The sequence below is a fragment of the Sinocyclocheilus rhinocerous genome, unplaced genomic scaffold, assembly GCF_001515625.1.
Source record: "Sinocyclocheilus rhinocerous isolate Xijiao unplaced genomic scaffold, SAMN03320098_v1.1 scaffold1469, whole genome shotgun sequence".
NCBI lineage: Eukaryota > Metazoa > Chordata > Actinopteri > Cypriniformes > Cyprinidae > Sinocyclocheilus > Sinocyclocheilus rhinocerous.
In genome coordinates this window covers 188,628-199,890 of record NW_015650017.1, presented here as the reverse complement: position 1 = coordinate 199,890, position 11,263 = coordinate 188,628, and the positions used below count along the sequence as shown (strand labels likewise).

Here is an 11,263-nt window from a genome sequence, read left to right as displayed (position 1 = left end):
ATATATATATATATACATTTTTGTGACGATATGTTAAACAAGTTATATCAAAATAGTGTATATTAATTATAATATTTATGCATAAGTGATTTAATATATAATATCCAAATATTACAAAATCAATATCAAAATATACAATAAACATTTGTGTAATTTAATGTTATCTAAATATTAAATTTCATCTATGTTAAACGAGTTATATGTAAGCATTATAATTTGACATTTAAATATGACTTATCTAAATATTATGCAATATAATATTACATATGTTGTTTCAAAATATATATTAATATGATAAATATATATTAAATAAATTGCATTTTATGTCATCTAAATTTTGCAATTCATATATTTTAAACAACTACTAAATAACTAATATTTATCTTTTTTTGTGATACTGTACATATACATGTATATAAAATAAGTTATCAAAACATTAAATCAATGACCGTATATATAATTTATTTAATATGTAATATCTAAATATTTCCTCTGTTAAACAAGTTATAAGTATTCACACACACACACTCTCTCTCTCTCTCTCTCTCTCTCTCTCTCACACACTCACACACTCACACACACACACACACACACACATATATATATATATACATTTTTGTGACGATATGTTAAACAAGTTATATCAAAATAGTGTATATTAATTATAATATTTATGCATAAGAGATTTAATATATAATATCCAAATATTACAAAATCAATATCAAAATATACAATAAATATGTGTAATTTAATGTAATCTAAATATTAAATTTCATCTATATTAAATTAGTTATATGTAAGCATTATAATTTGACATTTAAATATAACATCTAAATATTATGCAATATAATATTACATATGTTGTTTCAAAATATATATTAATATGATAAATATATATTAAATAAATTGCATTTTATGTCATCTAAATTTTGCAATTCATATATTTTAAACAACTACTAAATAACTAATATTTATCTTTTTTTGTGATACTGTACATATACATGTATATAAAATAAGTTATCAAAACATTAAATCAATGACCGTATATATAATTTATTTAATATGTAATATCTAAATATTTCCTCTGTTAAACAAGTTATAAGTATTGACACGTATTTAGATACAGCTTGTTTAATATAATATCTAGATTTAATTACATTATATTACGTTATGGCAAATAAAAGGTATATCAAAAATATAATATTTACCTGCTATATTTGAATATATTTGTATGTAATTTGGACATAAATTATATTAAGTCTTAAAAATAAAATGGACTACTTAGTTCAGTGAATATCTAAATATAACATTAAACAAGTTATTTTAGGTTAATATAGTTTTTAGATTAAACTAAGTCATCAGATATTTAGACTTCTATGAGCTGATCTAACATCATGTAGATTTGTGAATAGATGTATCAAGCAAGAAGAAGTTGTTCTTGTTTCCGGCTGGTTTTCTCATCTGATATGATTCGTTTGTTAATGTGTAACTGAGATATGGATCGAGCTCATATCAAACTGCATTGCTTATTTATTAAATGTGAGATTGAAACTGTTGTTATCTGGAGCTGTTGGTCACTATGGAGGTTATCGCTGCTTGAGGTGTGTTTATCAGTCTGTCTGTAGGTGTTGTGTGTTATTTCTCCACCCATCTGAGCTCCTCCTTTAAGACACAGTAGACTTTGACCTCAGGAGCGGCTGCTGTTCCTCCGTCCATCACACTATGATCTAACACAGAGAAACCGCAGAAGATCTCAAGACACGGCTGAGAAGCGTCTCCAAGAGCTCGTCTGATCTCCTCGGTAAGTGTTTTCAGTCGTTAGATGAACTTCAGGGGTTTGGATCTTCTTAAAGAGCTCAAACGGACGTTAATATCACATCTAAACCTCTTCTGCTTGGTTTCTGCTTTGATTATGACTGGTTTGATCTTCATCGAATGGCTAATCAGGATTCTTGATGTATTTGTGATTGAATCTTTGAGGTTTTCTCATGTGCTTCTCTAGCTGTTATGTCATGTTCCTGTGGATCGTGGTTTATGAGCTCATAAACATGGGCAGATAGTCAGCTACAGTAATTAACATGAACCATTATTGACTTTAAATGAGAACATGAAACACACAGGAGTTCTTGATTCCAAACTTGCCAAGTATAACAATGCAAATACCATGGTATTCTTCAAGTGCTGTATCATTGGTATAAGTGCTACTGTATTGGTGTATTGATGATATTTAATGGTAGTACCATAAAAAATCAAGTTCCTGTACCATTTGTGTAGTATTTCAGACAATACCATGGTACTTTTTTCTGTAAGATATGGTAATAGCGTGGTTTTGTTCTACCTTACACAACCAAATGTACCAAGCTATTACCATAAAACGTTACCTAAGGTCCTCGGAAATGTCGTAATATTTTTGAAATACCTTACAATGTTATGCAAGCACCTTAGTGAACTAAAGTACCATGTTTTTTACTGTGAAGATTGGTGAAAAACTAAATTGTACCTAAAGGTACCATAGTACTTTACCATGACACAATGAGGCTTCACATGGTAATACTATGGTGTGCATGGTATTCAATGGTATTTCAGACAATACCATGGTATTCGTTTTGTAAGTGATGAGAATACCATGGTATTCTTATGTATGTGTGTATATAACTTAGTAAATATAATATTTAAATAGTATTTTAATGTATATAAAGTAATATTTAGCCCTATGTTATATATATATATATATATATTGTCAAGAGGAAAATGAGAAACAAGAGACCAAAAAATGTAGATGAGCTGAAGGCCACTGTCAAAGAAACCTGGGCTTCCATACCACCTCAGCAGTGCCACAAACTGATCCCCTCCATGCCACGCCGAATTGAGGCCGTAATTAAAGCAAAAGGAGCCCCTACTAAGTATTGAGTACATGTACAGTAAATTAACATACTTTCCAGAAGGCCAACAATTCACTAAAAATGTTTTTTTTATTGGACTATTGAAGTATTCTAATTTGTTGAGATATTGAATTGGTGGGTTTTTGTTAAATGTGAGCCAAAATCATCACAATTAAAAGAACCAAAGACTTAAACTACTTCAGTCTGTGTGCACTGAATTTATTTAATACACGAGTTTCACAATTTGAGTTGAATTACTGAAATAAATGAACTTTTCCATGACATTCTAATTTATTGAGATGCACCTGTATATATATATATATATATATATATACACACACACATAATAAATATACACAGAACACACATATATTATTTAAACAAAATCTTTTATTTTGGATGCGATATATATATATATAGTTACATTTAAACAAGGTTAATAAATTAAAATGTAATTTAGTATGTAATATTACATTTTGTAATGTAATGTCTTTGTAAAATTTAGATATAATTATCAAACTAATTAATAATTAAAAAATTGGCTAAAATGTTACATTAAACTGTTTTATATTAAATTATAATATTTATGTATAATTGATTTAATATTGAAATATCGGGCTACATTTTCATCTATAGTATGTTAAGTTAATGTAATATTTAGATATTTGTTTAATATATGATAAATGGACAATTAAATATATACTCACATGTACATAAGTATTTATTACATAATTTTGAATAGTTGTGTAATTGATTCAATGTAATATCAAAATAGTACTTTTCAGCTGTAATTAACAAGTAATTTAATTTAGTGTTATTTGTTTGATATATAATAAATGGACATTGTATATAGTAAATGTGAAATATAAATGAAGCGTGTGGATGTTGCGGTGTGTGTTGATGGTGTAGTGTTGTGTTCAGGTGCTGTCCTCATGCTGCGGGGTTCGAGTCCGTTCGGCTGGTCCAGCGGTTATCCTGAATCGCTTCGCTCCAGGTGAGAATGGGCTCTGATTGGTGTGTGTTACGACTCCTCACACTGTCTGACCCGTGTGCTTTCCCGCAGCGTCACGGCTCTGGACGACGCGTCCTCGGATCTGTCGGGTTTATCCAGACCCAGCGCTAAATCAATATACAGTGAGTACTGACCCTGAGACGAGCTGATCATTAACCCTCTCTCTCTGACTCAACCTTTACAGCCCTGAGCTATTTATAGACGCGCTATTGACCTCACACTGCTGCTTGCTTAACTATTTCTGATACGGAAATACAGTGTCAGGAAAGGTTTTTTTTTTAAATTCCGTTTTTTTTTTATTTTTTTATGTTTGTGTGTGTTTTTGATGTTCAATTTAAAAGTGAGTGTGAGTTATTATGGGTTTGCGTTAGATATCGTTATTTTGCGGTAGTCGGTGTTAATAGAAGTTACATTTAACATATTACGTAATTTAATTACTAAATAAATGTAATTGTAATCAGTTACAGTTACTGAGAAAATTATATTACTTATATAGCCTCTAAATTATATTACTTATTATGTTACTTACGAAAATGTTAACGATTACAAAGGGAGTTACATCTGATTTTTTTTTTACACAAACACTCACATACAGATTTAATTGATTTCTTTCCCAAATTGCATTGACTGCTCTTAAATATGAGACTGCAATGTTTCAGGAGTTCAGGACACAGAATAGGACACATGCTTATTCAATAACTGATTTATTTCCAATTTGGGTTTATGTGTATGCTTAATTTTTTAAGATTAACTGTTGTTTCTGAAGCATTGTTAGATGCCAGTGTTTCCTGTCATACCTATGCAAAGATTTGATTTCAAAAACAGTATTTTTGTTATGATTTTAAATCTGTATTTAACCTCAGAATGATCTCAAAGTAAAAGAGGTGCTAAAGTCTGGTTTTGTGGTGGCTGTGCTCTAAAATGAAATTATTACGATCTTAATTAAAGTAAGAAAGGATTTTAAGAAGTCTGACAGTAATGAGTGTTGAGTACTACTGTAAGGTTAACCATGCCTGCTTTAAATGTTTCAAAACAGTTGAAAACATTAGAAATTTAGAAAAGTAATCAAAAAGTAAAAATGTAATCGGTTACATTAATAAAGTAATTGAAATAGTTACAATACTCATTACATTTTAGATAGGGTAACTTGTAATCTGTAACTTATTACATTTCCAAAGTAACCTTCCCAACACTGGTGTTTGGCGAAGCATCATTTCAGATTAGGAGTCGGAGAATCGCGAATAATTTTAATTCGCAAAATCCCGATCTGAATCAAATGATTTGCGATAACGCAAAGTTCAGATCAAATGATTCGCGAACCCGCTCCGAAGTGCTGTGCTGCGTCCCAATTCGCATACTATCCGTCCTAAACAGTGTTCGAAAATAGAAATAGTATGTCCCAAAGTTTGCCTATTGTTCTGCTACATACTTAAAAGTATGTACTTTTTCTACACAAAAAGAGTAGCCTACATACTTTTAGGGCATAGTATAAGTAGGCGAATTGGGAAGCAGCACCGATCTAAATCAAATGATTCACCGTACATGATTCGAAGTTTCGATCTGAATCAATTGATTCGCGATGCGTGATCCGATTAGAGCGCTTCGAAACAGTGAATCATTCTGCGACGGAGGAACAAACTGATTTAATCAAGTGAGTCATTTATGCTGGAACCGCTCCAAATGATTCAAACTCGTGACTTCGATCATTCAGTTCAAGCGATTCACTAGCAAAAAACAGATTCATTGTTGCATTTCAACATCGCTTGTAATGATTTTAAAAAGCACGCGTGTAGTAATGGGTGAAACGGTGCTTTTCGAAACTCTGTCATCCATTCGAAAGCGAAAGTAAAAGCGTCCAATGCCACATATACATTTTTACAATAAACTTCTCTTTTCTTTTATTTATATATATGTGTGTGTGTGTCTGTGTGTGTATATATATGTATATATATATATATATATATATAATATACAATAATATTACACCACACACAATATTTAACAATATTCAATTTATAACTTAATACGATTTATAGACAAAATGTATTAATGTAATAAGATAAAATATGTAATAAAACACATTTTGCTGTTGTAATTCATGTAATATAATACTTATATATATATTTATTTAAATATTATAAAATGGAGCGTTCCGGTCCTTGATTCTGATTGGTTGAGCCAATAGTATGTCCCAAAGTTTGCCTATTGTTCTGCTACATACTTAAAAGTATGTACTTTTTCTACACAAAAAGAGTAGCCTACATACTTTTAGGGCATAGTATAAGTAGGCGAATTGGGAAGCAGCACCGATCTAAATCAAATGATTCACCGTACATGATTCGAAGTTTCGATCTGAATCAATTGATTCGCGATGCGTGATCCGATTAGAGCGCTTCGAAACAGTGAATCATTCTGCGACGGAGGAACAAACTGATTTAATCAAGTGAGTCATTTATGCTGGAACCGCTCCAAATGATTCAATCTCGTGACTTCGATCATTCAGTTCAAGCGATTCACTAGCAAAAAACAGATTCATTGTTGCATTTCAACATCGCTTGTAATGATTTTAAAAAGCACGCGTGTAGTAATGGGTGAAACGGTGCTTTTCGAAACTCTGTCATCCATTCGAAAGCGAAAGTAAATGGCAGAAGAAGAATGTTTTTATTAATATCATTACATTTTATTTGCTTTGTTTTATTTTGTGAAATAAACCTGCCTAATAAATAAAAATAGACCCTGCTACGTATATGGAATGACCGTTTTATACATGTATAAAACGCTTCGCGTCGTGCCTAACAATGCGCCTTAGCTGTTATAAATTCACTGTAAACCACAGCTTCTTGGGGCTTATTGCGTTATTATAATGAACTTATATTTAAATGTTCACTTTATATATATAAACTAATTTTAATTTTGTTATTAAATCCTTTATATTTTTGTTTGTGTTTGTCATTGTGTGCATGTTTATGTGGTTTATGAGGACACAAATTTGCTTGATGATGTGTAAGACAGAGGTATTACAACATGATTTATGAAGACACTTTTTTCAAAAGGCTTAAAAAACATGAAATAGTGTGTGTTTTTTTTTTTGAAAATCTAAAAATGCTGAAGTTTCCTTTGAGGGGTAGGTTTAGGTGTGGGGTTGGTGTAGGGCGATAGAAAATACAGTTTGTACAATATAAAACCATTACGCCTATGGAGAGTCCCTGTAAACCATAAAAACCAACGTGTGTGTGGGTGTGATTGTGTGTTTGTAAACATGTAAATCTGTGTTTTGCATCTGTTTCTGTGATGGTTTTGTTTAGTTGTTGGGTCATGAGAAAATATCATTAACTTTATATAAAAGTCTGTCAGATGAGCTCAGTGATATAGTGAACATCATGTGTGTTTTCTGTAGATCAGAGGAAGGAATATGCCGACTCCATCAACAGACAGATGCATCAGTTCCAGCACCGAGTGGAGGTGAGGATCACTAACTCTTCTTCATCATCTGAGCTGTGGTGTGTGACTGTGAGTCTGTGCTCCGCAGCATCTGTTCACCTGTGAGCTGGACGGCCAGCAGCTGTGTGACGTGAACGACTGTCTGGAGCGGCTGAAGTATCTGGACGCTACGGGCCGAGTGTGGGGTCAGGACGTCCTGCTGGAGGTGCGGGACGGAGCGCTGCTGCTCGCCGACATCGAGACCCAGGTCAGGACAGCATCTCAGTAACATGACTGTAGAGTAAATGCATAGAAATTAATTACATGTTATTATTTTTGTGTGTGTATATATATTGATTGTATTATATATCATTTAAATACTCTATTTTATTTACGTTTACATTACATTTAGTCATTTAGCAGACGCTTTTATCCAAAGCGACTTACAAATGAAGACAATGGAAGCAATCAAAATCAACAAAAGAGCAATGATATACAAGTGTTATAGCAAGTCTCAGTTAGCTTAACGCAGTATAGGAAGGTTTTTTTTTTTAATTATATAATAAATAGAAAGAAAACCGATAGAATGGAAAAAGAATAGAGCAAGCTAGTGTTAGAGGCCTTTTTTGCTTTTGTTAATTGTATAATAAAAAGAAAACAAATAGATAGAATACATATATTATGTATATTATTTTATCATATATTATTTTATCATAAAGATTATGTATGTATATGAAATATGTTTATGTATGTATTATACTATGAAAAAAAATCATATTTATTATTATAAAATAGTATAATTGTATATTTAATTGAAATTGTATTAATTATAAAGATTATATCCATATGAAATCAATCAATATTTTTTATACATATAATATTTTTTATATTATATATATGCAAATATTTAAATAGATTATAATTATACAGTATGTATTTAATGTATCTTAATATATATTAAATAATCGTTAATTATCTACATATGCATATATTACATATTTATGTATATTTTTATTATTGGTATATTATGTTATTTTTTTAACATTTGTATGTATCATCAAATTTTGTATTTATTACTAATTATTATTACTAATAATCACTAATTGACAGTGTGCGGGAATTGTTTTCTTTTTCCTTGTATTTATTATATGAAAAAATAAATGTATAAAAAGTATATAAAGCGTGTTGAGCTGTAATATTCATACAGTTTGTCATCTAAATATATCCAAGTTGAAATATTAAATTTAAATATGTCTAAATAATTTATGCAATTTATGATATCTAAAAGTCTTAGCGCCTAAATATATCTACATTTTGAATCTTGATATATCTAAATATTGAAATGTATATTATAATATTAAGTGATTTATTTATGTAATTTAAAAAAAAATTGAATCTACATATTGAATCATAAAATATTAAACTTTAATATACAATTTAATATCTAAATATCTTAATCTAAATATTAAATCTAGTTATTCAGTTGTATTTTTTACAATTGATTTGATATCTAAATATCTTCAAATGTAAATATTCTATTTGATTATTTCTGTACATTATTAGACGGCTCTAGATGCTCATCTTTCTCACAGTGTTGTTGTTGTTGTGTGTTCAGGAGGTGTTGGAGGCGTGGCCTCTGAGCAGCGTTCTGGATCTGAAGGCCGTTCTAGACGAGAGAGTTTACAACTCTCTGCTGATCGTCAGCATTCAGGAGCGAGGCAGTCGCGCAGTCAGCGTCTTCCTCTTCCAGAGCGAGTCTCTCAGGGTGAGTTTATCATTCGGACGAGTTCAGCATCTCAGCGCTTCTCGCAATAAACCGCTTCTGTGGTTTTCATGTGTTCTTCAGGCTGATTATCTGAAGAAAGGCCTGGAGCGGCTCCTGCAGAACAAGAGAGACGATCACAGACTGACTAACTCCAGGTTAGAAGATGAACATCAGCTCATCTCCTCAATAATCATCTTCGCATATCACGCTGATGAGATTTGTGATTTGATTCTGCAGTAAAGCCGCTGTTGGAAACGTCACACAGAGAAACTCACGACAAGCATCTTCTCCACCTCAGCTGATCCTTCAGAAGCCACCTGAACCCTGGGCCGCTCCAGATTATGGTGAGGCGACCGGAAAACGTGATGCATTTTCAAGAGAAACCGTATTTAGTGAAAAATAATGTACTTTTCCTACCTAAAGCCAGTTGTTTGTCTGTGGTCCCCAGATGAGAGTCCGGTCCCGACTCCTCTCGCCTCCAGAAATAACTCCACCTACATTAAGGTAGTGGCTCCGCCCCCTCACACAGAAGAACCGCCCATTATACCGGACACGCCCCCTCCGCGGTCGTACACAGAGAGGGAGAGGAACGTGGTGAGTGTTGATTAGGGGTGTGCGATATATATACCGTCCGCGATAATATCGTAATTATTGCTCTTAATGTGCGATTTGACATCGTGCAAAAAACATTCAAAACACACCTACATAGTGCATGCATACATTATGTGAAGTCTAGACTAGTGAGCGTTTCTTTCACTGCATGATTCAGTCTATTAAAATACATTTAAAATGATCACAAATTCAAGACATGGGGGCAGAAAATATATATTTATAGCACTTCATAAAGTGAATCAAAATCACACGAAGAGTGCCGTTTTTGTCTCCAAAAATTACCATGATTACAAATGTGATATTGATTTTTTTACAACAGTTCAATAAACTAGAAGTTAATTAAGAAACTTAAATTGTAGACACCATATTGCCTGTTTTTGCTCTATTTCGACAACAAAAATAATTCCAAACAAAGCCACAGCTGTTTTGCGTCTCTGAGCAACTTGACAGTGATTCGTTCCTGAATGAATCAATGGTTTGAATGATTCAGTTCAGTCGCAGTGACTCGCTTATTAACAGTGACTTGCTGCCACCTACTGGCGGTTTTAATTGCACAATTAAAGTATTTTTTATTATTTAAATAATTTCAGATATCAGTATTCAACGTTTAATGTTTAATGAATTATTAATACATTTGTAACTGCAGGTTAAATGCATTCATGTCCTGCATTAAACAGTGTGAAAACTAGGGCTGTGTATCACCAGCAAAGTCACGATACAATACGTATCACGATACAGAGGCCACGATACGATACATACCACGATACATGACTGCATTGAATTTCACCTCAGAAGAGTTTAGTAAAACAGCTGTTTATTAAACACTGCATACTATAGTGCCATTTCTAACTATTGGCAGAGCAGGCAGTTGACCTCTGCATTATGAAGGGCCTCCATAACTGTACCACAGTACAATATAGGTAATGGCATATGTTTCATGTTTACATTGTGCACTCCCCACCAGGTACAATATTCTGATTGTTTGCATCTTGTTTTTAAGCCCATAAATAATAATGTACTCGTTCTAATAAATGTATATTGTAATGTACTCATTCTAATATATAAAAAAAAAATCACTTACATTGCTGGTAGGTTATCCACGATACGATACATATCACGATACATGACTGCATTGAATTTCTCCTCAGCAGAATTTAGAAAAACAGCTGTTTATTAAACGCTGCTTACTATAGTGCCATTTCTAACTATTGGCAGAGCAGGCAGCTGACCGTGCATTATGAAGGGCCTCCATAACTGTACCACAGTACAGTATAGGTAATGGCATATGTTTCATGTTTACATTGTGCACTCCCCACCAGGTACAATATTCTGATTGTTTGCATCTTGTTTTTAAGCCCATAAATAATAATGTACTCGTTCTAATAAATTTATATTGTAATGTACTCATTCTAATATATTCAAAAATCATATTTACATTGCTGGTAGTTATCATTGCACAAATTAACACACTCTCTACGTTTAAAAAACTAAAAATTAGAAGAGTTCTAAACTAATGCGCTGTCTTCTGTATCTAACGCACACACACGCTCAGTCACTCCCACAGATCACGCT

The 11,263-nt window shown here is 32.1% G+C and overlaps 1 protein-coding gene across 1 annotated transcript in view; it reads left to right on the top strand.

Moving 5' to 3' along the window:
• Window positions 1-1,716: 1,716 nt before the first annotated feature.
• Window positions 1,717-11,263, top strand: part of LOC107711382 (epidermal growth factor receptor kinase substrate 8-like protein 3) — a 16,844-nt gene continuing 7,297 nt past the window's right edge. The window contains exons 1-9 of the mRNA XM_016516369.1: window positions 1,717-1,801; window positions 3,804-3,876; window positions 3,946-4,016; window positions 7,292-7,356; window positions 7,424-7,582; window positions 8,930-9,079; window positions 9,161-9,234; window positions 9,317-9,423; window positions 9,528-9,673. Of these exons, the coding sequence (XP_016371855.1) occupies window positions 3,815-3,876; window positions 3,946-4,016; window positions 7,292-7,356; window positions 7,424-7,582; window positions 8,930-9,079; window positions 9,161-9,234; window positions 9,317-9,423; window positions 9,528-9,673 (834 nt within the window). The 5' untranslated portion in view covers window positions 1,717-1,801; window positions 3,804-3,814. The remainder of the gene's footprint in view (window positions 1,802-3,803; window positions 3,877-3,945; window positions 4,017-7,291; window positions 7,357-7,423; window positions 7,583-8,929; window positions 9,080-9,160; window positions 9,235-9,316; window positions 9,424-9,527; window positions 9,674-11,263) is intronic.